This window comes from Oreochromis niloticus, linkage group LG3 (assembly GCF_001858045.2).
Source record: "Oreochromis niloticus isolate F11D_XX linkage group LG3, O_niloticus_UMD_NMBU, whole genome shotgun sequence".
Lineage (NCBI taxonomy): Eukaryota > Metazoa > Chordata > Actinopteri > Cichliformes > Cichlidae > Oreochromis > Oreochromis niloticus.
In genome coordinates, this window is record NC_031967.2 from 18,829,844 (window position 1) to 18,857,261 (window position 27,418).

Here is a 27,418-nt window from a genome sequence, read left to right on the forward strand (position 1 = left end):
ATAATGACAGTAACTTGTTTCCCAGCAGCGTGCGTGAACCCAATCTGTCACTTCCAGGAGATTTTCAAATCCGAGCTGTGCATTTGTGTGTGGGAGGCAGCCTAAACAGCGCTACTCTGGATCCCCCAGACCCCAGTGCATACAGTAGCCCGGTGCAAGCAAAAAGAAGAAAAAAAAAAGCACCGGAGTAAGCCGAGCGCATTTTCTCATAATCGTTCAAAACTTCTAAAGCCGGCTAAACACCTACAGCACCTTCCTGCTTACGTATGTACACAGCCTGAGGTCGACATCTCGCCAGCAGCATCTCTCCAACGACTGCTCAAAACACCTCGCAGTGAGTTGCAGGCAATGCAGTGTTTGTAGAAGTTGCTAAAAGCTGATCCCAGGGCATAGGCATGTGTAAAGGGATTGAATATATATCTGTTTTTTGGGAGTTTTTTTGCATGTGTTCAAATCTCATCCTGAACATGAGCTTTTTTGCACATTTGTGTGCTGTTCAGTATGCGCCAACTAGATTTGGATGCTTTGTTTTGTCAGTTCATCAGCGGCAAGGGGATCTTTTGTCATCATATCTACTTGTTTCTTTCTGCTCGCTCACTCGTAACACCTGATGAAAGTCAAAGGGTTGTTTGAACCTGCGATAACAGGGAAAACATTAACACGAAGTAATAAGGAATAAAAGAAAAGAAAAACGACTTCGAAAGCAGTTCCTTAAACAGCTCTTTGGCTTTCTGTTGATCACTGCTCGCTAGTTTTCCACCACTTAAACTCAATCCTCCCTGCGCCCTGTGTGCAGGCACTTCTAGTCTTACAAACCTCGGCTAAAGTGATTGCCTGAAGCTTAAGTTTGAACTGCAGAGAAGATAAATGCTATTGTTTTAGCCTTCAAGGTAGCCATTAGTCTGCGGGCGAGACTGCAAACAAAAGGGCAGGAAACAGACAAAGAAACACATACTTTGCCACAAGTGCACAAAAAAAACAAACAAAAAAAACCAGGTGTGCCCTCATTGCATTTGTTCAAGGAGCTAATCTTTTTGTAAACCTCAGAAGGATGGGTGGGGGGGTGGACAGTCACCAGGCTGTATCACTCATCAAATCCACACCACATTTACCTTCATTGTTTGGCTGAAGGTGTCGGGTTACGTCGCTCTGACTGCGCGTCCCTGCCTATGTGTTTTGGCTCCTGGCCTCTCTTTCCTATTGTGGTTTTAAAACTGAGGCTTTTGACTGCCACTTTGGCCATTCTAATCATCCCTCACAGGAAGTTGTGCACGCTCGGGACTGTAGTCATCGGAGCCCGCGCATAACTGAGACGCCTGCTTTTATGAGGTGATTGCGTTGCATTTAGAGGCTTGAAAGGACAGCTGCCACGGTGAATGGCACACAAAGGATGGGGAGAATTCTTCCTTTTTTTTTCCTGCTTGTTTTGTGACCTCGGGTTAAGAAATATTCACACACACACGCACACAAACGCACAAACTCGAAAGAATAACATCCACACCTGGAGGAAGGGCGGGATCTAATATCTGAGCACGCTTCCTTGCTTTTCACGACCAGGTGCGTTCCGAGTCGCAAACAACACGGAGGAGGGAGTGGCGTGCAGTGATGGAAACAGGGCCAGGTGAAATTTGTCAAGTCACAGGCTCGAGTTGACGCCGCACTTCAATTACCGGGTGCATATTCATCCCCCAGCATGATGGGAGGGGGGGTGGGAAATGGTGCATTGTGCCCCAAAATAATTCCCAAGCTGTCAGCAGAGCCAGGCAATGTTTTTGCCTGCTGCGACTCACGACATTTCATTTTAGCTGCAAATCCTCGCATTCCAAGACGGGAGACAAGGTTATAGAGGAAGGAAGCGAACGAGAGAGAGTATTTATGAAGAGAAAACAAATAAGGGCCGGCCTGCTTAGAAATCTTGTTTTTTTAAAGCATCCAAATGCAGTGATTTTTTTTGTATATATTTATGCTGTTGTTTGTGACTGCAGATGCTATATGTAGGGGAATAAAGTGTTTACACTGTGAGCTAGGAGAGCACTAAAGCCCTTAAATGGGTCAACAATGCATAAGCAAGTAGCGTCACACTAACAAAGGAGAAGCAGACAGAGTGCAAATATTGGCAGCACACACACTTATACACAGGCAGTTTTCTCGTTTTGCACACGCACACCTACAAACCACACCATTTCCCAGCCACGTGAATGCGCTGAATGCGAATGCGTGCCGTTTGTCTTAAGTAGGGTGAGCTCCCGGCCTTCATAAAACATGTATGGTGCTAATGCTGACCGTTCTGCGAATTTCTCGCCAGGGAAACTGCTTTGATGGACTAAATGGACGAGCCTTTGTAAAGAAAAAAAAAAAAAGACGTCTCTTGGAAAATGCATTAAGTCATTCTCAGCGACTTCTGAGAGAAGCGCGGAAGGATTGTTCAGGGTAAGAAAAATAATGAGCATTCTTCCTCCCTGCGAAACAGAAAAAAGAGTAAGAAAAAATCACACATCTGCTTTGAGAGAGGATTTTTTTTTTCTTTTCACTGATATATATATGGCCAAGAGTTATTGTGTCCATGAGCACAGCTCCTATTTAAAAAAAAAAAAAAAAAAAAAAAGTGCATCTGAATGGAAATAAGAAGAGAGAAAATAATGAAATTCCTCAGCTACAGGAGCTCAGGAGGATATTGTCCCTCCAGGTGAATGGAGGTGTGCACATCCATGCATACAGCTGTATATAGAAGTACTTGTGAGCACTTTCGTGTGTGTGTGTGTGTGTCAAAGTGTTTTGTATGCAGCCGTGTCACTCTTTTCGGAGCGGTGTGTGTCGGTGTTGTGAAGCCCTCCAGCATCACCGATGTCAAAGGTGGCAGCGCGGGCCCGCGCGGAGATCTCGAACGCGAAATGTGCCACGGGCGGCCCGGACGGTCCCAGCCTGTAGACCGTGCGCTAGCTTTTCATTTCGGTCCATCCTTCCCTCCCTCGTTTCGCTTTGCTTCCTCCCTCCTCCCTCGCTCTTCCACCATATGAGACACATTAATTGTGTCCTCAAAGAGAGAAGGCGAGAGAGAGAGAGAGAGAGCGGAAGGATAATCCCCCTTCTTCCATTGTTACACGCTTTCATCTATTTTTATGAGGCGAAGAGCAGGGGAGCGGAGGGGCGAGAGGGGAAGAGGGAAGTAAAAATAAGTTCTGGTGGGCCGAGGTAGTCTTGCTGCACCGCTGAGAGCATGATGCATCTCTGCTTGGATTCGAGTGCATCTATGCACACACAGACATGCTCGCACAGCAGTTAGAACTGATTTCCTCCACTTTCTTATGCTGCCATCTTAAGCATTTGTTAACACTTCTTTAAATGCTTAATTGATAGGTTATGATTATCTATAATGACTGATAATAAGTAATTATCGAAGTATCTATAGCTGGTATGGTAAGAGTTTAATAGACGATACAGTATAACATAACTGTATTGGTGTGTGATTCTGCACCAATTAAGCCTCTTAAAATGACATTATAATGTGATATAATTACACATGGCCAAAGTTTCAAATAATCAGGTGTCTCCACAAATAATGAGACGACAGCTTCATATTGAGGATTCTGTAAATGCTCTGGATGGCGTCAGTCAGACCACGTATCACTTGCAGAAGTCTTGAGCCTCCCCCTCACGTCTTTATATTTTCCCTCCAAGGAAAAATATTTCTTTTTTTTCTTGCATTATTTTGTTTCGTTAGTTAAGCCACTTAACGCTGACCTATGAATTATTCAAGGATTAAAAAAAAGTACCTAACTCCAGAACTGAACCAGAGTTATGTCTGCAAATGACAGACAACTGAGCAAAGAACCAGTTTTAAATTGTATCTTTTAAATTGTGTCTTTAGGCGCTTTGTTACTAACAGCATGTTTCCATTTCTTTAGTTGAATCTGTGAAAAATGCCAAAGATGGCACAGTTTGACAGACATAAAACAGTAATTTTGCGCCAACAAAGCGAAGCAGAAAAGTTCACCTTTCTCTTCGTGGTGTGCTCTGTGTCCTTAAAATATTTGAGGAAACTGGACAAGTGGAGAACAAAAGAAGTGTCAGGCCTAAAACTAGCAGATGTAGGACCTGAGAGACGCATCTGCCTTTCTGTTCATCCAACTACTATCACTGTAGCCTCAGCAGAAATGGTCTCTGTGGAAGGGTGGCTGTCGAGAAGCCATTATTGCCATAGTCCTGCCTGCTCTCGGTGTATGAAAACTATTAAGGAAAGGAAAAAGGGAAAGCATGTCAAAGTGCAAAGGAACTGGCCTAAAAATCCGCAGCAACAGGTTTGATAAAGTGTTATTACAACGGAGGCCAGGACTGAGAGTCTACGCTCAACTGCAAAACACAGTGGAGGCTCCGTCATGTTCTGGTGCTACATTTCAGTCAGTTTTGTTGGGGATCTTGTCAGAACCGATAAAATACCGAACACACAAATAACCACGAGATTTTGATCCACCGTGCAATTCCATCTGGAAAGTGACAACGCAGTAAAAGCATCCCTAGATAGAAAAACACACAATGGAACTCAAACATTTGCGCAGTATTGCATAACGGGCTGCAGGCTGCACCAAGACTCAGTAAAAAGTAAATACAGATTATTTCTGTTATCTGTGAATCACATAAAGCTATTCTAGTAGAGTCCAAGAATAGAAATGCAAAGGTGGAAATGCACATTGCAAGTCCCCTTTAAGGCCCAGGGTTTATTCCTGAACATTTCATCATTTCCACCGTCGAATGACGTTCGCTCAGTTGTCACGACAAGAAAATGATGCTTGAGATTTACAGTTATTTTGCTTATCAGCAATTTCCAGGCAATACTAACAAAGATACGTAGCTTTAGCATGGGAACGTTTCACAATGCATCTTAAGGTAATACCATCCATACACTCCACACAATACACCGAGGCCATCCTATCACAAAGAAACACGCACTGATTATTATTAGTTGGGTTTTTTTTGTTTTTTTATTCAATGCCTGCAGCAAGCAAGCATTTGTTTTCCTGTGTTTTGACAGTTTTACAGCGTTTAGCCGTGCCTCTGACTCATCAAACCAGCCCGATTAAAGACAAACACGATGTCAAATTCCTAAATAATGCGACCTAATTGCTATCAATTAGTGGTAGCAGCAGACATTGCTGGCAAAGCTTCCTGACAAAATCCTTTCCCAGAAGGAATGCCAGTCCGCAGCCGTGCCTACTGGAGATGTGGAACAGCAAGCTGCTCTGTAAATAGACACACGTGGGTAAACTCGGACGAGGTAGCGAGACGAGGAGAACTAAAGTTTGGAAATATATTTCTTTTTCTTTTTTTTGTATCGCTTTTCACTCCTTTAAATGTGAATGAGGGGCAGAGTTGCGGGTGGCCAAAAAAGCACAGTGTGACATAAGGTCAAAGGTTAAGCTGCTGGCAGGCTGGGTGCCACACATACATAATGTGTAAGATAAACAGAGGAAGAGCTACAACATGCATGAGTCAGCTCGTGCACAAACACAGAGAGGGGGGAAAAATACACAATTTGCATTTTCTACCTTAAAGGTCAAAAACAGTGTCACTGCTTATATTCAGGCTGAAACTCTGTCTCTAACAGCCTCACACACACATACACACACACAGAGTCACAATATCTTACAGCAATTTTGACAAACTTTCTCCAAAAATGAGAGCTACATTTTACAGTTCATGTACTGGCTACAAGTGGGTTACATCCCATTCTGGACAGTTTGATTTGTTCCCTGTTCACCTTTTTTTTTCTTTCTCTGGGAAAAGGTCTGCCTGGTTTTTGCAATCAGTGCAGCACTCCTTGCGTGCAAATGAAATTGAAAGTTTTCAGATGTGTGGAATGTTGAGCAAGAAAGCAAGGAAAAAACCTACAGGAGGGCTATTACGCTTGCATTTCTGTCTGCATCTCCTAACCGCAAGATATGACGAGGCGGTGTGGCAAGAGACGGTGTTTGCACATAAAATATAGCATGTTTGGCAAACACATGAATGAATGCATGAGGAGCCGCGGCTTGGCGTCGGCCTACAGAACGTGCGAACACCTGAATCCTGTATGTTTGTGGGGGGTTTATTTTTTGGACGAATTCCCTGAAGTGAGAAAAGCAAAAATACATAAAAATAGGACCTTAATGCTTTGTCTTTCTCAGTATTCCTCTCAGATATTGCTTCAGGTGTGAAGCTGGCGTGCTGCAACACACGCACTCCTCTGACCTTACGGTCTCTTCATCGCGTGCTTGAGAATCCGAAAATGCGCAAATAAATAAATGAACACTTGGCGAGTTAGGATTATTGGCATGCCTTACGGGCAATCCTCCTCCCTCGCTGTGGACCTCACGCTGGGAAAGACACGGCACCCACTGTGTCCCAGTGCTGCACACCTGACGTTCCAGAGTGCTCGCTCTGCACAACTTCTGCACCTCGACGCAACTGTGCACGGAATCTTAACGGGATGTTTGGACGCGAGAGAGGAAAGTTAAAAAAATAAAAATAAAAACAAGAAGAAGAGTTAGAGAGGAGGGTAAGATCAGGGCAGGAGGTGAGGAGGGAAACCGAGCAGAAGACGAGAGCGCCCTGAGACAAACGTGGTGGGGGTGGAAGGAGTGGAATGGAGAGTGGAGTGCAGGAAGCTTTTGGGTGGAGGTGGATGTCCTGGAGGTGTTTAATTGTCTTCGTTGAAGACCGCCCCATCCCAGTCGCCCTCAAACTCCACACCTGCAGATGAGGAGTGAAGATATCGTGAGAGACGTGTGAAGCTTAGGCGCATACCAAATTAACAGCTGTCGAAGATAGCGCCTTTTTCCTGTGCCGTTTGGAGGCGAGCCAAATTGCTCGTCGCTGCTTCGTTGCACCTAAAAAGCCACGAATTGCGCACACCGGCGCACGTGACTGTAGGCCCTCATTGAAATGGCGGTCGTGTCTAAGCGAACGGCGTGAAAAACCATTCTGTTCTTTTAATCTCTCTGCTGCAAGACCCGACTCGCCCGCTTTATCAAGTAAGTGCATCCGGATCGGAGGAGACGATGAAGAAATGCGACCGACTGCCAACTCTGAGGCGCGAGTATCCTTCCACATTCCTGGCAAAACAATATGGCTGCCTCTCTAAGTTGGGCGGGGGGCTCTTATTGCAATTACTTGACAATGACACTTTAAAAACGCATTTGCCACGTTTCCTGTGTGTGCATGTACGTACACCATACATACAGAGTCGATCTAAAATGGCTCCACTTTTTTCTCTCTTAACCCAAATGGCCATTGTGGTTGTGTAATGCTTCTCTGTGTATCGGTGTTTGTAAGCCAGCTAGAATGGCTTTTGTAATCTCTGTCAGGAGTGGGTGTCAGTCTGCCCCTGGCTTCACAAAACACCACAGCAGCAATTCCATTATCCACACTCAGACAGCCACAGTGTGTGTGTGTGTGTAGGTGTGTGTGTGCACGACGTATGTTTTCAGTTTGTGGCAGGTTGCTTTGTAAGTTACATCGCAGGTAGTGATATTAGAACCATACCAACAAATCTTTTCTTTTTCAAGTCTTAAAACAAATCTCTGCTAATTGTATCTTCTTCCACATTTTAATCGATTTAGAGCAGGGATGTCAAACATAAGGCTCAGGGGCCAAAATCGCCCGGCAAGGACTCCATATCGGCCCTATTGAATCCCTTTAGAAAACATGAAAGAAGGCAAAATATTTGTCCTTTTAATGCATTTTTATAGGTTTTACAACTTAATCGTTACTGCTAAAGACCTCCCACATGGCTATTCAAACACTAAAGTTATAGATAAAAAATTAAATGATTGAAAATTCCTGTTTTATATTTTGTACAATGTACAATGTCAGTAAAATTAATTAGTGAACCACAACTTTCAGTTTTATAATTACAGGACAGATAGTTAGCTATCGCTAACAGAACTTTTTCACCACTAAGACTGGTGCTGACAGGTTTGATTCATCTACAACAGTAGCACTTCTTAATCATGTAATAAAAAATGCAATGTCCTGTTGAGGTTCCTTTTTTTATGTTAACATATCTCAGGGATTAAATATGTAGTTAAACTTTTTTACACTGACAGAAGGAGAAGTGTCACTGGTCTGGCTCACTTAAGATCAAAGTGGGCTACATCTGGTCCACAATGTAAAACGAGTTTGACATCCCTGATTTAGTGGGTTGGTTTGCCTCTGTTTGCCTTTCGTTGTCTCCTGTTTCCCCAAAGAAATTGCAGGCAGGTGAGCTTAATTTAATCTGTGCCCCCAAAAAACTTAAAAATGACATAATTACTTTGCACAATTAAATCTTTAAATCATCTCCCAACAAAATAACCCCATTATTTACCCTTTGAGTTGAAATCGCTGCTTCTGTCCACAGAAAAGTAACCTCATGTTTTTCTTAAACTGCATTTTTTCCACTCTGTTAGCTGGGGGAAAAAAAGAAAACACTCCGATGTATATCATTAAATTTTGTTCAAATAAACCGTGAAGTCTCCATAATGACTTTAATTGTATAGCACATTTCAAAACACAGAGTTACAATGTCCTTCACAGTTTGAATAAAAGCCACACTATTAAAAGTAAGCATACACATTCAAACACACAGACGAGTCATCAACCATAGAGTCACACACGACAGACACACGACATACAATTTAACAAACTGAGGGAACGATTAAAGTGAATATAACGTAAAGAAATTAGTTCTCAGAAGCCATTTCAAACAAAGCACAAACTCGGCTGACCTGATAGGCCGAGGAAGGCTTTTCCAAAGTTCGGGCGCAACAACCTTATAAACATGACGGCCTTAGTAAGAAGGGTGGAACAGTCAGGAGACCTTGATCAGATGATCTGAGTAGTCGGCCGCCGCGATAAGCTCTCAGTAGCTGGATATATATATAATGAGGGGTCTGCCCATGTGGCGCTTTATATGTTAATAACAGGATTTTAAAGTGGATTTCAGTTGGAGCCAGTGAAGGGAAGCAGAAGTAGGTGTGTTATGTGACCTGCTGCATTCTGCATCAATTGGAGACGGACTATGAAAACTGTGAGCTGCGATGATCAAAGCGGGGAGAAAATGAAAATATGAATTAAACAGTTCATCGAAGCCCAGGGGAGCTTAGTGAGACTCAGCATTCAGATGTCGGTCAAAGATGATGCCAGCAGATGATTTATGTGGCTCCGTGGATGAAAACAGAAGTAAATGAGAGAAAGTTTTGTTTTCGGCACTTCGCTTGAACCGATCCTTCATCGTAAACATAAATGAGCCTTCGCCCGCTCCTTCCTCGGGTTTCTCCACTTGGTTTTTAAGAGCAGGTATTCCTCGAGCTTAATTCTGTCAGCGTGCTGCGGCACTGAAGTGAAAGCTGCACTGAAGGGGCTTCAAAGTCCAAATGTGCCTGTGTGAGGAGAAAGATGGGATCGCGGATGTGACACAAGGGTATGATTTGAATACCTGCCTCCTCCACCTGAGCAGTGATCAATCATCTCTGACTGTCAACCGCCACTCCCTGCCGGCTACTCCATAACCTCCATCCCTGGCGTTTTCCTCCTGTTTCTCTCTCTCGCTCCTGTTGTCTGTTATTTTTTTTCCTCGCTATCTCCTGGTCTATTTCCAACCTCCCATCCATTTCTAGGCTCCTGTGCGGCATGTTACTCATGTACTCCGTCTTGCCACTCATGCCTCTTTTTATGCCCCCTCCCCAGTGTTTTTTTTTTCCTCACATCATCACACCAGGTTCTCTTGTTCTTTCTATCTCCCATGCTGTCCCCTTGCCTGAGGATATCACACACACTCTCAAAAAAAAAAGAAAATAAGGGGCGAGTGGTAAGGGACAGATGGAAATGAATGAGAGACACACGGCACGACTGGAGGCGCGCGCAGAATACAAACCCTGCTGCAAAATGCACAAGCGTCCGAATAATTTATAGGCTTTTTTAAAGATGTAACAGATTATCATTCCCTTTCATTCCTTTGCCGACTTTAATTTTCGGATTAATGCTGTGGTGTTTTTACGCTGTGACCTTGGGGAATGCACAAGCGGGAGGCGGTGGGGTGAATATATTGTGTAACATGCTGATTGATAGCACGGCTCTCTTCCGCTGAGTGATTTTTTTCCCTTTTTTTTTACACTACCGGTTACAGAAACACACACACACACACACACACACACACATCTCGCCACCAAGTTGAGGGAAATCAGACCTAAGACCAGCGCCGCTGCCGCTCGACTCTTGAAATATGAATGGTTTTAATTAAACAAACTCGCTTTGCCATCTGGCCCTACAATTGGGCCTGCCTAATGAACAGCCTCACACACAAACACGCACACGCACATTATTAACCAGGCAAAGCGGCATTCCAACGGGTAAAGCTTTGGAAATGGAGAAACAACAACAATGAAGTGATCTAGTGAGGTGCTTCACAGAGCTGGAAAATGACTCAGTGGCTCATTGCGCCGAATGAAGGGTGGATGTGTGTGCGTGCACGCGTGTTTGTGTGTGTAAGACGGCAAAGAGCTGATTTTTGTCTAAAAGTGGGCATTTGAGCGTCTGTCTGTCCGGCGTTTGCTTTGTACTTGGTGATTTTGTTAGCAAAGGCTCAGATGGTGTTTGTTCTCGCTGACTACCTGATTGATAACCGCTGTGATGCGCCACTTGTCTGTCCTACTCTATTGAACCGACTAGCCAATGCTAAATGATGATGTTTGTAATCCAGCGGTGGTACCCCGAGATTTCTCAGCAGGACAGACGGGAGGAAGGTAGTGTTTGGTCTGTGTGTGTGTGTGTGTGTGTGTGTGTGCTGGTGGGTGACTGTCTGCCAGCCAATGCAGAAAAGAAAACGTGGGAGGCATGCTAACATTAGCAGCCAGTAGGACGTGCTATCACTCTCTTAGAGGCTACAATAAATTTGCAGCGCTCCTCTGCCTCTGCGTTCAGCACAGGCGTCAGCCTCTGTGAGATCTGCACTGTGATGCAGAGGTAAATAAAAAGTTGAGTCAACTAACGTATAACCTGACTTGTACCTGCAGGGGATCGCTATACTGCGCATATCACACGAGCGTTGTATATTTCTTGAAAACAAAATTCAGGCAGAAAATACAAAGTTTATTAACACTGTCCTGTCCTCTACATTCTCCTCTATCCCAAATGGTCAGGCCAGATGGCTGCCCCTCTCTGAGAAAGGTTTCTTCCTCCTAAAAGAGAGTTTTTCCTCCCCACCTTCGCCAAATGCTTGCTCATAGAGGGTCGTCTGATTGTTGGGGTTTCTCTATATTACTGTAGCTTCTTTACTGTGCGTTATAAAGTGCTTTGAGGCGACTGCTGTTGTGATTTGGTGCTATGTCCACATACAGTAGTATCAGCAGGCCTTGCTAACCCCAGCATAGCCACTGCCAGCTCAGTGCACATAACAAGGTTTCAATGCAAAAAGTGAACCTTAAAAGTAAAAGGTTATAGATATATATTAGCAATTTTGTAAAAAAAAAAAAATATATATATATATATATATAATGTGATGTTGTGGATCAAATTCGATACATCCTTGGCAGCGTGACCTACAGCAACAAGCACATCACACTGCATAGCTGCACTGATCTACTGAAAAATGTTATTACATCTTCAGTGCCGGGAGCTGCTCAGATTCATGCAGAGCCTTTACAAAAAAAGAAGAAAAAAAATACTTTGCACACCTCAGACACGTAACTCATCATGAAAGAGCAATGTGGAAGCATGTTAGTTTGGAGTGCACTTGAACTAACACGGTAAAAATTGAAAAATCCTCTGCCCCCCTGGCGATGCGGAGATCAATAATAGAGCACGAGTCTTTGACCCGCCGATAACGGCGTACATTTGGAAGGGCTGTTCGACATCCATAACGGCCTAATCGGCTGTTTGACTCCAAATGTTTATGAATATCTGATGAGCGCCGGGGTAAGCTTATGAATAAGTGAGGATGCGGGGGTGCGAGGAGGGGTGGGGGTCCAACTGAGCATCAAAAAAAGATCAAGACTTCATTGAGACGTACCGAGTGGCGTCGCTGAGCGATACGGAGGCCCGAGCATAATGGCAGCAAAATTGAATTATTTCGCGTCCTGAGCCGGTAACTCGCAAGTATGAAATTTCAGTCTTGTTCAGCGGCGTTGGGAGAGGTGCAGGAAAATTCCCATCGCTTCCTGGCACCGACTTTTTGGCTGTCTCTCAGGCTGATCAAGCAGTGTGTGTTTGAGGTCAACAATGTGTTCATATTCCCACGATGAACCCCAACACTCCCTGTTCTGAGTCAGTGCGGGAAGAATCTGTCTTGGATGGAGAGGTTGATTTTTTTTTGTTTTGTTTTGCTTTTGTTATTTTAAATTTTTTTCTTTTAACGCTCCCCACGGAAAGAAGGAACCCAACAGAAAATAATAAAGTTTGCAACATGACCTTGATGAAGGAGATGAGGAAAAGAAAACACGGTCCCTCAGCACATCTGTGCAGGGTGGAAAGAAAGGAAGGACGGGGAAAAGGAGACAGGGTGAACACACAGTGTGTTTGTGCGTGCGCTGTCGTGTGTGTGTTTGTCTCTTGCCAGAAGTGGCGCGGGGGGGGGCTACTTGCATGCATGCATTCATGAGTGTGAGCAGCTGCAGTGGAGGCCGATTGTTCGCGCACACCGCGTGAACATCGATCGACGACGAGCAACCCAGAGCTGGAAAATGCTCCGAATCGAAAAAAGTGGACACTCGCCTTTGTCTGCATTTCACCCTAACACAAAGAGACGGCAATCAAACATGATGGATCGATAACAAGGGGGGGGAAATACAACAACTCTCAAATCCTCGCTTTCTAAAGTTGTCAAACAGATACTAATGCTTCCAGGGGCAAGGTTGAGATTTGGGCCTTCCATGGGACACAACAGGAGCACGCCCCCCCTCCCAACAAATAGCCGTTGCATTACGCACATAAATGTCTGCAGTTACATAGTTACATGCCGCTAATGATGCCCTTGTCGGCATCAAGCACCGCAGCAAGCCATCTGCTGACTTTTGTTTCCCTTCTTCCTCGTAATGCCCTCGTTTTCTAAAAAAAAATGGAAAAAAAGCATGTTTGGGGGGTGGGGGTGGGTGGGGGTTAACACTGAGTAAATGTGGTGCTGATGCTTTCTGTGCGAGCTCCTGCCACAACACGAGAAAGGATGCTAATGACCGCAGAGGCTGAAGCAGTTTGCCAATATTTGGCCTAACCTTAGATGATTGCATTTACTTTACACTTAGGTATTTAGCTGATGCCCTCATTCAGAGCGACCTGCCATAAGTGAGCAAGCCGGGACTCGGCGGCGTCCTCAAGGACGCTTTAACTGGAAGCACAGAGATGCTTTTTTTTTTCCCTCCCTCTCTCTCGCTCTCTCTCTCTCTGGGACTGAATCACAGGACCTAGACCAATTACAGTCTCTCAGACCACAAGGCCACCCCGCTGCCTACCAGATTATATCAGCTCATAGCCTCGAAGTACAAACTGTGTAAGAACTCCAATTTGTATAACTGTGCTGCAAAAGAAATGTGAGATGTAGAGGCTGATTTGGAAACAATATCAAGCCAACGTTCACAAGCGCTCCCTTTTCTTCCAATCACACATGTGCTGTTGCCTTGCCTTTCTCGCACACGCACAGACACACGCATACACACCAGTTCAGCCGATCACTAAAGATAGCGAGCAGCAACAGCGGAGCGTGTTGTTTCTCTTAGATGGAGACTGATTCATGAATTGACCTTGACTCTCTTCTCCAGCAAATCTCCTCTGAAGCGTCAGTATGCTTTTCACCAAACTGAGGAATTAGCAAAACATGCACATTGAGCTAAGAAGTGAAACTGGTGGGCATATTTGGACCAGTACAAGAGCTCCTTGGGTATCAAACGCTCCATCTTTGGTTTAATGCATTTCACTATTTATGCCGTATTTATTGTAAAAGTGGTTTTACTCGACAGGCTCCTTAACTGGATCGCTATCGACTCACCCCCCTTCCTGTAACAGAAACCAAAATGAAACGATCCTTTTAATTTAAAGTCTAATTTGGTAACTTAATGGGCGCCCGTTGTCGGAAAATTGAGATTTTTAATATCCACGAGGTAGCCTTATCAGCTCACATGCTCACATCAAAGTGTTTCAAATCCCCTTTAATCTGCGTCGGGGCCGAAATTTGAAAAAGCTCACTGTGGACACTCCGGTGTAACGGCCTGTTTGATGTGCCCATCTGTCTGATTTGACTAACTTTCTGTTTGCTTGTCTCGAGTCAGTGCAAACACCATAACTAGACATCGGCCCTCGAGGTAGAACCAGGCGTTTGTCCAGGCTCCACCTTGTGGACGCAATGACGCTTTGTGTTGACCGCACTGATTTAAAATAAGGTAAGGGCATCATCCGCCTAACAGCTCCATTGTAAAAAAAGAGAGGATGTGAATCTTTAAGCCATTTGAATATCCTTATCCTAAGCTGCAGCGGGGAAGCCTCTGCACTTAGGCTTAGCACTCTCAAGACAGCTACTCCTTGTTAAGCATCGCCTCAGACTCCTAGACTATGAATGGGACCATTACCCTCATCTCTCACTGCACACCCAGATACACACACACACACACACACACATAGAGACACACACATACATACATATTTTGGCTTTGGTAGGAAACTAGTTCAGGCTAGGTTCTGCAAGAGAAGAAGCTGCACTTTATCAGGAGACTGCTTTTACAAAAGGATTTTTTTTTTTTTTTCACTTTGCCACCGCTCCCGTCCACTCTCTCTAGGCTGGAGTCTTTATGCACTACAACACACGGATCATCGGTTCGATCCCTTAATTGAAGCAAAATGAACTCCTTCGTGAGGGCCTCGAGGCCAAACGCAAATCACAAATCAGTGCAGCAGCTGCCTGTACAGCTTCTAAACAATTCAGGTTGAGTATTAGCCCCCTCCCCGTTACACCTCTTTCACTTTATCTCAAAGAATGCAAGGCGAGCTAGAAAGCGAGATCCTCCTGAACACCTATCCTCCCCTGCAGCTGAGATCTAGACTGCAAACGGAATTCAGCGGGATTTGTAAAACGGTGCAACGCAGCAACAAACTAGTAGGATAAAGACGGCCCTGAAAGGTGGTTGATCTAAAAGAATTCGTCTGTTACATATTCCCTCTTGTAGCCCCTTTGATCGAATAAGCCTTCTGTTTCTGAAACAGACCTCGGTTTTACAATAAATCCCGGACCTCGTTGTTCATACAATGTACACTGAATGAGCTTTAGGCTTCAGTAAAAAATAGTTGCATCACAAGCGCCACACCACATCCATACCCTTGGCACAGAGAAATGTCGAACTGACAACAGAAGCATTTTAGCACAAAAAAAAGAACGAAAGAAAGAAAAAGGGACGCTCGTGTGTTTCTGCACTTTGCTTGTGATGCTTTCTACAGCGTCCCGCTTGGATTTCTCTAGCCAGTTATGTGCATGTGTTGTTCCTGTGTCTTAACGGTTTCTAAATCTCCTTTCAGTGTTTGCCCCTACCATTTTCCATGTGCTCTGCCTCACCGACACTGCCATCCGGCGTTGTCCTCTCGTAGCTGTCCTCGGGAAGGGGAAGGGCGCCCAGCCGGGGCCCGACGAACTCTTGCTGCTCGGTGTCTCCGACTCATCCAGGCCGCTGTCGTAGCAGCTCTGCAGCGATCCCTGCTGGTGAGGATCCTGGGGCTGGCTCACCACCGAGAAGGTCACTCGGCGAAACGGCTACAAGAGAAACCAAACGGCCGGGGGTCACTATTAAAGGGACTTCTTTACTTTTTTTTTTTCAACTTTTATTATTGGATGTCAGCTTGGGAGCGGGGTCCTTTGGAAATAGAAGGGATTCAAGTCAGGATGGCAGGGACATAGGTTAGGAAAACAAGGGAGGCTAGGATACGTAGACTGCAGTGAAGGGCATGGCTAACGGTATTAACAGCTACGTTAGCAACCAAACTAGCTCTAATGCCCCCCTCCAAAATAAAACTATGATCTCTTCTATCAGAGTAGCCAAGAAAGAACTACTTTGCCTTTCTCTAACCCTGAAAACTTTCAAAAGGACACAGAAGAAGCTGCACAAAGGAGTCTTTCACAAGCACGCTTAGAACTCAAGGGACCAAGGAGACATGGTAGCTAGCTAGATTTGTGTGTTAAATACAGCTAAAAAGGAAAGAGGGAGTGGGAGTGGGGGAATGGTGGTGCATCAGCCTCATTCACTTGTTTACTTTCCCACTAAAACGAGGACAAGGTGAACAAGCTTTCAGCTCTCCGGGAGGTCTGATTCGCCGCCAGAGAGCGAAGGCGCAAAAGGCAAAAGACGGGCGCACACAAATAGGCACACCCACTTGACAGCATGGGACTAAGTGCACACGCACAAAAGGCTTTTCTTGATGAGCTGTGGGTTCACGCTGTCAATATGTGTAGCCCGCTCTAACACATTATTGAACAGTGTCTTGTGTTAAGCAGTAACAGAGCATGTCATTAAAGCCGAGGCCTCTTTCTCACTGTATCAGCCTGATTTTCTTTTTCCACTCTCCGTGTCTCCTAATCCCCCGTCTTAGCGTTGTACAAAGGTAAATGGCAGAGAGGAGAAATGAAAGACAGAATGAGCGCAGGGCGAAGAACCAAACACCAGGCTTGGTCATTACCAGAATAAATGGCATAACAAATGGCTAATGCCGTTAATTAATTACATGCAAACACTGTCGGAGCTCGCCTCTGGTGCAGCACATCTTCTCTCTTGCACCTCACTGGACCTCATCACTTTCTCGTGTTCTCCATCTCTTCTGATTTTACCCCCCCCCCGCCCCACGCACACACCTCCACACACACAGACACACACTCCTCCTTCTGCTCTCCTTGTTTCCTCGTTTCATCATAAGAATATTACACAGGGACAGAGGCCCATTACTCAAAAATGTTCTTTTCTTAAAGCATTCTCCCTCCATTCGTTCCCCATTCGCGACACCTGATGAAATACAATCTATTATCAGCCACGGTTGCCTGCACTTTGAAATGTGCACATCATGCGTAACTCATCTAACACTGTCGCTCAATCTCAGATGCAGATGTGACAGCATCGTGTCAAACTTCTTCTGTCAACAGATATTTACACGTGGCAGAGATCCATTAGCTCAAAAACAAAGGCCATCTTAAAGGGACAGCTCACTGTAAAGTCAAACATTTCGATCCCAGTTGCCTAGTTTTGAAGAAATCAGCTCTAAAAATGTCTCCCTTCTCTTGAGTAGACGTTAATAGCCTTGTGGTCCACAAAAGACGAAAATAAATAAATAGATAAAAATGCTTTTAAAAAAAAAAAAAAAAAAAACTCAGCACAAATGTCGATTGTCAGGACCAAATTACTCAAAAAAGAAAAGAAAACACATTTGATTTTGCCGAAAATACCAACCGTATCCCACCACCCAAAAAAGGATCTAGCTCGGTGATATGAGGACGAGCTTGGCTGTGATGTTGGCCAGCTGCTTGGTTCTTTTGATTGGCGCAGCTAGACGTTAAGTGACATTGCTCCTGAGTTCGGACATCCGAATTTGGATGTATCTGGAACGTGGCATGAAACATGGACATAGCAAAGGCCATCAGAGGACGATAGCAGTGGTTACATAAACGATAAGATAAGATAAACCTTTATTAGTCTCACACATGGGATAAGATTACTGGTCTATTGGAAAATGGCTTTCTAAAATGACCTTTGTACACTCTTTCCTGCTCATGGGCTCAGTCACTCATTTTTAGGTGATATTAGAATAAAAATTAAGTATATTTTGTAAGTTATTCAATAGAATTCGTTAGCGACTCAGCCTGTGGTTTTACAGTCAGACCCACCACCTCTCGACACATCTATTTTTTGACAACGCTCATCTTGAGGAATCTGAACGAGACTTCAAAAGAACAATGAGCAATGTCACGGTAACTACGTCCATTTTTTATACTGTCTTTCACCTGGAAACAATTTGCTTTGAAACAGACTCGTAGTCCATTTCGGACATTCCAGCCTCCCGTTGCCTAGGTACCGTACTATTGGATGTACTACCAGTTCATGTCTCAGTCAGTGGTATCCTATCTTCTCATGGTAGTCGCTTCAGTCTCGTGCATATAAGTTGAGAAAAGTCTATCTCGGGTCCCATCCACCAACAGTCGCCAAAGTCAGTTAAGTCGCCAAAAGTCTCTGGTCACCTCATCACTTAAGATCAAATATAATTACTTACAGTTCATTAATCAGATTTTCTTTCCTTTGTTTTTCTTACGTAACCAGGCCATGATTCTATGACAAGAAACACTGATGCTGAGTTTTTGTAAAATCTACTGTTCTGGTGCTTTGGGCTCCAACACAGTGAGTGCAATTCACTTCCATTATATTCAAGAGACGTCCAGCATGTCTACAGACGATTTCTTGCAAACTGACACACCGAAACAGCGCAGCACTACAGGTCACGGTCAAAAGCTGTAAACATGATTTTGAGGTGAACAGTCTTTTTTTTTTTTTAAAGTGGACCTCTCCATCATTTACACACTTAAACTTAGTTTAAGAAACTTCTGCCAGGCACACAGTGTGGCGTATTCGTTTTCTGATAATGAAAATTTCCCACAAGCCACTGGGAAAAAAGAGAGCTTTTTTTTTGCTGAACGGGTGTGTGTATGTGGGCAAATTTACATATATTTATATATTTCTGCCTGGTTGTCTTTCTATGGCTGGCTGGCTAACACAGCAATCTTGGCAATAAATCATGTTTCCATGTAATTACAATCAACACTCAACAAATGAATTGGTATAAATATTCATGCAAATTTCACTTGGATAGTCAAACATTTGTTGCATAATTAAAACCGGAGCCCAGAAGGAGAACTGCTCTCTATAAGTGTAATAACACTTGAAGAGATGTTAAGATATTAAACCCTGTTTTTTTTTTGTTTTTTTTGTGGTTTGTTTGTTTGGTTTTATTCTATTTCTTCAAAACACTTGTTTAGTGAGAGGTGTGTGTTAACAAGTCCATTTGAGCTAAAAAAAACAAAAACACTTTGTCTGGATCAGATTTAGAGCAGTGCCATAGTCCTTGGGAAACACGGTTTTCTAATGATACAAATTAAATGACTGCTGCCTAATGAATAGCAGGCGAGATCGCGGCAAAGAAAAGAAACACTCGAGCCGGTGCACACCGAGGAAAAATTGAGTTTATGGGGTGGGGGGGAAAGAAGCTGACTGGAAGGGAGAAAAGAAGGGGGAAAAAAGAAAGAAAGGAAAATGAACAAATGCATTTTATTCACCTGAATTTCCCCCCTTATTTTCACTGGAGGGAAAGCAAGATAGAAAAGAAAAAAAAAACCTAATTTGTTTGCAGACCAGAAATGGAGTTCATGCAGAGATCGCCGGAGGCTTTGGATTAGAATCTGCAGCAACCGCCGCCGTCTGCACAGCAACCTTCGCTCCCTTCATTGTGTGTCTTTTAAATAAATGAATTTTTCTTTCTTAAAGTGATTCTTTCTCTGTGGTTCTCTTATTTTTTTTCTCGACTTCTTTTTGTGCGCCTACATCTAGGTGCGTGCTTCACTAGTTGCCAGCACAGGAAAATAAATAAATAAATAATTGTCCAGCATGCTGTGTGAAATAACATATGGCTTTCTGGTTGTCACGACCAATTTTTCTCTCTCTCTCATTCACAGGGAAGACCATTTTGGGACTCGACACATGTCCAAACCGCAGGGAAAATTTAACAATTATCTGCTTTGCATACGCACACACACGCACACACACACACATACACACACACATGCATGCATACACCCAGGACTTGGGTTGACAAATGGGATTTTGCTCAAAGATAATGTAATGCATGAGCACGGGCAAGTGAGATTTCACACGGAGAAATAAAAAGTGAGTGAAGCTGCCCTCCTCACTGTCTATCCATGCTGTCATATGGCACAGAGTTGACCTCCTCTCACTAGATATTGGCCATTTTCAGACCTGGAGTGTTTGTTAAGCCTGACTTACTACATGCCCTTTGATGCTGGTCCCCGTACCTCCTACCCTGACCTCCTGCCCTTCTGCTCCAATCAGCTGCCAGTCATTTCAGCAGTGACTGAGCCAGAGACACTGCCACACATGTACACACACACACACACACACACACACTTAATGAAAATTGCATTTTAAAGGACAGCCATAGGATTTAAAAAAAAAAAACTTAAGCCACCTCACTTTATTGACTGTCCAATATATGATGGATATTTTTTGTCCACAAAAATATTTGAAGACGATTCAATTCAGTTTTTTTATTTAGCACCATATCATAACAACGGTTGCCTCAAGGCGCTTCATATTCAAGGGTAAAGGCTCTACAATAATAAAGAGAAAACCCCAACAATTAAACGACTCCCCTGTGAGCAAAAACTTGGCGACAGTGGGAAGGAAAAAATCCCTTTTAACAGGAAGAAACTTCCAGCTCAGATAGGGGCAGCCATCTGCTGTGACCCGCTGGGGATGAGGGGAGGGAGATTGTACAAAAAGCCATAGTTTTATATGTGAGAAAGTACGCTGTAAAAACCCCATGCTGTGACCTGTCAGAGAGTAGCCAACCTTTTAATATATGGGTTTCATTACAAGTTAACACTCCTTTGCTTTATTTTTGCCAGATGCCAGGAAGTCTTATAGGGTCCTGACAGCAGAGGGCCTTTACGGGGTGTGCCTGCAATCTAAATCCAGCTGTGACAGCAACGGATGATTGAGCAAATCCGTCATCCCTCAAAAAAAATGAACAATGCAAACAAGCCACGGGTTTACTGAGACCTCTGGCTGAAGCTCGGTCCGGCCTATTTCCTGGATGCTAAAGGGAAAACAGATGGGCAGCCTGCACTCAAACGAACCTGGAGCCAATAAAAACAGACCCGTGCCACTAGTGTCAATAATGTGTGACCTCTTGGATTTGATTTTCATTTCCTCTTCCCCCCCAAAACAAAATGCTGAGCCGCTGTCAGCAGCACTTTGTGTGAGCCTTACTTCTTCTTTTAGCTCTCAGAAAACCTTGAATGATAACCCACTGCTTAAAGTGGAGAGCTCTGCCTTTTCATGAAACCTCAGACCAACAACCCTGGTTGAAAATAGCTGATAAGATCAGTCTAGGTTATACAATGACTTTAACGTCGAGTACGGTCAAGGGGCTCTTTATTATTAGAAGTCCACTTACCTTCTTTGTTTAACTTGGCAAAACTGACTCATTAATGCCAATGTGACACTGCACACACTAAATGTGTGTGTTCTGTGTTTAAATTCTTCATATAGGAAGACTTGGCTTTATAATGGAGCCCCTGAATGAAGAAAAGGATGGAAGAACGATGGAAGTGAGTCTGGCTGAAATGCACAGTGTGTGTGTATGTGTGTGTAATTTCAGCTGTAAATACCCTTGGCAGATGGCAGTGACCCGCTACCGTGAACCACAGGAAGCAATTGTGGCTGGGTTGGACGTGGGGCGAGGGGAGCAAACACAAACTGCAGGACCAGTGTCTTTTTGCAGTCAACCAAGAGAAAGGATCCAGAGGAGGAAGTTTGAGTAAGGGAGATGGAAGGAAAGATACAGACCCTGGTTAAAAAAAGAAAGGAGAAAAAGAGGCCAGGATAGAGTAAAGAGAAAGGAATGACACACAAGAACATTCGCGATTGCCAAAAGTGCCAATCGGTAATTAAGAACCCATGTTTCATATTTAATGGCAACCAGACAGTGACCTGTGATACGCCACCTGAGACACAAAGAAAGTGCCAAATAGCCAGGGTACACCAAACAACATACTTACAGAGATCCAAAATTGGCTTAACCCAATTGCGCCTGCTCGCTTTGCAAAGATCAAATGCACGCGGTGTGATTCGAGTACCGCAAATTCCAGAGATCATGAGATGCACTGATGTTGAAGCGTTAAACGAGACAAATGTCCTCAAGGTGAACTGACTGGAAATCAATCGGAATCTGATCAAGAGGGGTTCAGTTTCTATTTGGGTGCAGCTCAGTTTGCTGATGCGTCGCAGCCTCAGCGGTTAAAAGCAAGCGGCGTTAGGCTGAAAGTGGAGGGTCTCTCCGGCCCGTTAGGTCCCCCCTGTGATTGGCTGGTGGGGAGGCGGAGGTTTAAAATGATTCAGTTAGGGCTGAGTAAGTTGTGGGAATTTTCACAGAGCAGTTGGCTGCAACTTTTTTTTTCTTTTAGGGCAACCGCCCGCAGAGTCGAAGGTATCAGGTTCTAGCCTGACTGATAGCTTTGGCCCTGTCAAGCTCCAGCGCTCCTCTTCCCGTTCCTCGTCTTCTTCAGAATTCACTGCTCCGTGCACATTCCTCCCAGGTCACTCTTTCCCATAAAAAAAAGAAAGAAAAAGAGAGACAGGAGGAGGAAGAAGACAAACTGGGGTACCGTTTCCAAAGAACACCCGAGACTCCAGGAGAAACCAAAGAAAAACAAAGGCGAGATAAAAGAGGCTCCTGCGAGTTGAGGGTTTTATTTTTTGCAACGTTATCTTCAGAGTCAACAAAGATGCAAAGAGTGTTGTTTTTTTTTCCTCCTCTTCTTCTTTTTCTATTCTGCTGAGTTCAGGAAAAGTTTTTTTCTTTTGTTTTAACTTTCTTTTTGAAAAGCCAGGCTTACAAGGGCATCCAGCTTCCAGCTTCTAGCCCTAACTGTGCACATAATCTCTTATTCATAACTACGTCAGTGAGCTGTGGGGTCCTTTAATAAGCATGGGCGCAAAGCTTGATAATAACATTTTTAAACACCTTTTAAAAAAAGTTTTATTACATGAGGTGCAGACATTACGGGCAACACGGCGCACGGTCTCGTTAAGCGTTGATGATGCCATTAGCACTCTCCCGTCGATCTTTGGAATCGTGAGGGTAGTTTTTACTCTTCCGTTTTACCATGCGGTCGCTTTTATGGTCTGACAGAACGCCGATCAATTGACTGTCCTCCGGTGCTCGTCTACCGCCGTTCTCTTGGGTCTCACTGACCCTTTATTGCCCTCAATTTTGGCATAAGGAAGAGTTGTATAAACATATGCGGTCCAGCAAGACAAAAAAACCATTCAAGGAAATTCAAAAAGACAGCGGGGAACCCAAAACACGAACTCTCCGATGCCTCTTACTGTTGTATGGTTGGGGTTGTGCCATATAAAGTTGTTGCTAGGCACAGGAAACTCTGCGGGGATCAATTCTCAGAGCTTGTGCTTTGGGAACCACTTTGGATTGAGAAAGAAAGAAAAAAAAAAGAGGAAGTGGGCATTGAAGTTGGGAAAAAAAAGATGCAAACGTTGGAAAGAGTGTGAAAAGGAGCGTAGGGAATAAAGAAAGGTTAAAGAATTGAAATGAAAAAAAAAGATATAAAAACTGGTGATCCTTCCATCCCGAGATCCATTTCCTTTCTTCGTCCACTTTAGTCTTTTCTTTCCTCAGTGGGGTTGGAATGCCTTTGGAAGAGTGCCACTGCTAGCGCTTTGCTATTAGCATGCGCCCCATGCACAAAGCCAGAGAGACGGGCCCGGAGGAAGCAAAAAAAAAGACAGGAAAAAGATCACACGTGGTTACTTTCTTAAAGTCTGGGCTAAACTTTTAATTGCTCTTCAAGTGGCGGATTAGGCCACTGGTGTAACAGAGATACTATTCTGGGGGGATGGGTTTGAACATCTTCAGAAGCTTAGTCCAACCCCTGACCTGTTCTGAATGCCAAAGAGAAAGTCCTTTTTTTTGGTTTATGGGGTGTTGGAGCAAAATGAATTGTTGTTGGTGGTGACAGTAGAGAAGGGGGGAGGGTTGGGGTAGATTTGACTGGCGGTGGATTAGCTTTGGGCTGACAAATAACATCCTTTGTAGGATTCAGCTGCTTTTTGGATGCTGGACTCCAAGAACACTATGAAGGCGAGCCCAGTGTCATGTAGCAGACCGCATGAGGCTAAAAAAAGGACATTCAAAGGCATAAATGAAAGCTTCGTAATTCACAAAAGGGACGCTTGTCAGTGTCGATGTACTTCCATGTATAGGGTGGTAATTTTTTCCCCCTTTTCTTGCGGGTTTCAACACCAACATCCGCTGCCGTCAACTGCGAATTATGTTGCATCCTCTCATTAGGAATGGATGGGACCTTCTCCTGTGTCGCCGTGTTAGAGCCGCTGCTGCTGACACAAGTGCTGGCAGACACGGGGAACGAGTGTCAACCAAACCCTGACCCTGGTGTTGCTTACATAGAGTCTGCCTGCAAATCCTGAGATCGCATTTCCTGTATTTTTTACCCCCTCCTTTTCTACTTCAGTGCTCGGTTTATGCGATGACAGCTGAATGGCGTGCCATTCACTGAGCGTGTGCGCGTATCGAGTTGAAATCGCTCCCTGCACATTCAGGTGTGTGCGAGTGTCCCTCTCCTCTGTCTGAGTGTCAGCATTCATGTGTATGTGTCATGTCTTTGGCATCTTCATGTCATTTCTCATGTCACCCCCCTCAGCTGAGGTTCTCAGCTCTGGCATTTGGGGGGTGGGTGGGTGGGTATCTAGGTGTCGCATGTGGGGATCCATCACAGGCACTGGCAGCGCCGCGTCTGACCAACGGCCTACTCCTGTCAGTTTGTGACAAGCCTGGGGCTGGCGCTAACATTAGCTCGTTGTGACACAGGTCTGGGTGTCAGCAGAAAGCATGACATGGCATCAACAAAGCCCGGAGTCGGCGCAAAGCGGCCAAATGCCAGGAGCCGAGCATTCGCCGCTGAGGATATGAGAGGCGGCAGCTCGCTTGCGTCGCTACCTGTCCCACACATGCACAGATGGAAGATGTAAAAAGCCTTCAAATGCCATATCTAAAGAAAACGAACGCCACCGCAGAGAGAGGGAGAGGGGAGGAAAAAGAAAAAAGGAGCGATATGATCAAAAGGGATAGACAGACTTCGGAGAGGGAGGGACAAAGAACGAAAAAGACAGAGATAAGGAGGAGAGAAAGAGACACTGTAGAGCCTTTAATAAGGCTGATAAATGATTCTTTATTTACCATCCTGAGTCACTGATGACAGATAACCTGCATTTAGGGGATCAGGGCTGCCATCCAAACAGGCAAAAAGAGAGAGAAGAGAGATAGATTGAGGGAGGTTAGAGAGCATATCCAGCTTATCCACTAATGAGGCGTTCTATTTGAGTATGATCATGGGGGCATGTATCATTCATGTGGGATAAGTAGCGTGCGTCTCCTTGCGTGTCTGCAGCTCTCGTCTGTTGTCTGCGCCCTCTTGTCATCTTTTAGAAACACCCACACGTCCCACACTTCAATGAAACAGTACCACCAGGTGGCGTGTCTTTGCCTCAATCAAATGAATTCCAACTGTATGTCCTGATCACAGTGCACACACACACACAGACACACACAGACACACAGAGGCTTCCCTTACAGGTCCCATCCACCACCTGTTCCTGACAACAGAAGCATGGGACGATTACGATCCAAACAATTATGAAAACAATTACTACAAATGAGTAATTAAACCCTAATGTCAGGATAAATAAACTGACGGTGAGAAGGGAGAGGAATGAAGGAGGATGGGAAGAGCCCAGGGCGAGTGAGGGAAGGAATGAATAAAGAGAAGCGGGGTAGGAGAGGAGTCGACAGAGGAGCGAGGAGTCACGGTGTTGCACTCCAGCCGGCGTTACGTAAGGATTATTACCGAAAGCATTCAAAAGACGTTTTTAACACGGCTTCAACAACAATCCTTCCATCCCTGCTCATCATCTCCACTCGGACCCCTTTATCTCCCAACTTCCCCCTTCCCTCGCTCCGCTATCTCCGTCTCTGTCACTCTCGGCGGCTCCCTTCCTGACTCGCTATCTTGGTCGAGATCACGCAAGGTCAAACCTCCCCGACGTTTGATGGATGAAAATGGAATTAAGATGAAAGCACAGTTTCAGATAATGAAGATATGCAGTAGGAGATTAGGAGGCTGGGGAGGCTGCCGAGGTGCCGACCAAATTAATATTGAAATTTATGTGTGTTTGGCTCCTGCCCAGGCAATCCCCAAGTGTTATTTCCAATGGGGGGGGGGGAGTGGAAAACATAACAAAAATTTTAATAGCATTTGGGGTGGGGGTGAAGAAGAAAGGCGGCACCACTTTTCCAGCCGACAGAGTTCATTTTGTCTGACGTAGGAATGCAAAATGAAGTAGCCGTAGCAGTGCACTACACAGCTGTTCAGCAGCGAACGATGGACTGTATGGAAACGGTAAACGCTCACATTTTGTGGGTCTCTGTGTGAGCCAATCTCAAAAGTAAGTATCCCAAACTTAGGTGTGGTGTTTAAAGGTAAGACAAAGGCTCAGGTGTGCCTGTGTGTGTGCCATTTAAAGCACGTTTGCATACTAACACGGGCCAGTTCAGATATTTGCCTGCACTTCGAAAGGCACATGATCTCTTTTACAAAAAGTGGCAAACGCATCTCACAATCCAATCTGCAGAATCTCAGCCGCTGTAAAGAGCTGAATCAGTCTATGTGTGGTTGAGGAAAACAGGCAAAAAGGGATAAGGCTCCCGTGCCTCAGAAGGCATCAAAGACAGACAGTCTATCAAGGCCCCGTATCGCTGTCTGATGACGGCGATATGCACACTAATCCGCATGTAAAATAGTCCTTTTCCTCCAAGGCTCTTCTTGGAGTGCACTTAGCAAGCAGCCCCTCTCTGCTCTCCTTTCCTCAATCTTGCCTTCTCTCTGACACTATTCCCAGTGAAAGGAAGAAAAAGAAGAAGAAGAAGAAGATAAAACCAGGGAGATCCACAACATGCTCTTAAGGTCTCATTTTCGTCCAGCCCTATTAGATCTCATTACTCAGTTGTTGACTGGGCAGACTTTTTTGTTTTTTTTTTGAGTGGGAGTGGGGAAGCTAATGGGAAATTTGATAATGGCGTCAGGTTGTTTTGGTCCCCACTGTCACAGCTTTCCAGCACTCTGCTTGTGGCACTTTGTTAAGGGAACACAGGAGTGTCGAAAAACACAATTAACAGTCCGGCTTGTTTGTTCCCTCTAGTATTTCTCCTTAAATAAGTCAAAAGTAACGCAGGAAAGAAAAAAAATGAAAACACTGGAGGAGGAGTACAAAAGACATTCATTCAGAACTGACTGACTTTGGCCCTGTTTTTGCCCTCTGTAGCCTGCAAGCTGTTCCCATTGACTGAATAAGAAGTGGTCAGGTTACATAGGACACCACCAACAATGAAGCTCTTTGTTAAGGCATCAGGCAGAATGCAGAAAATATTTGAACCGATATATATATATATGTATATAGATATATAGCCAACCCGAAGGGTACCGAGAAGTCAAGCAGCCATTATTACTCGACACCTGCATCTGCTCCCTCGGGAGCTCGGTGCCAGCGTACCATTGCCCCCTTGTGCTTTC

General features: G+C 44.6%; 1 protein-coding gene across 4 annotated transcripts in view; it reads right to left on the minus strand.

The window, feature by feature from the left end:
* The window catches only part of pcdh7b (protocadherin 7b), a 118,379-nt gene that overhangs the window by 47,603 nt on the left and 43,358 nt on the right, over nucleotides 1–27,418 (minus strand). For 2 of the 4 annotated variants that reach the window (XM_019354329.2, XM_005454405.4), the window contains one exon: nucleotides 15,521–15,739. The exons of the other annotated variants lie outside the window; for them this stretch is intronic. In XM_019354329.2, coding sequence (XP_019209874.1) covers nucleotides 15,521–15,739 — 219 coding nt within the window. The remainder of the gene's footprint in view (nucleotides 1–15,520; nucleotides 15,740–27,418) is intronic. 4 annotated transcript variants of the gene reach the window in all.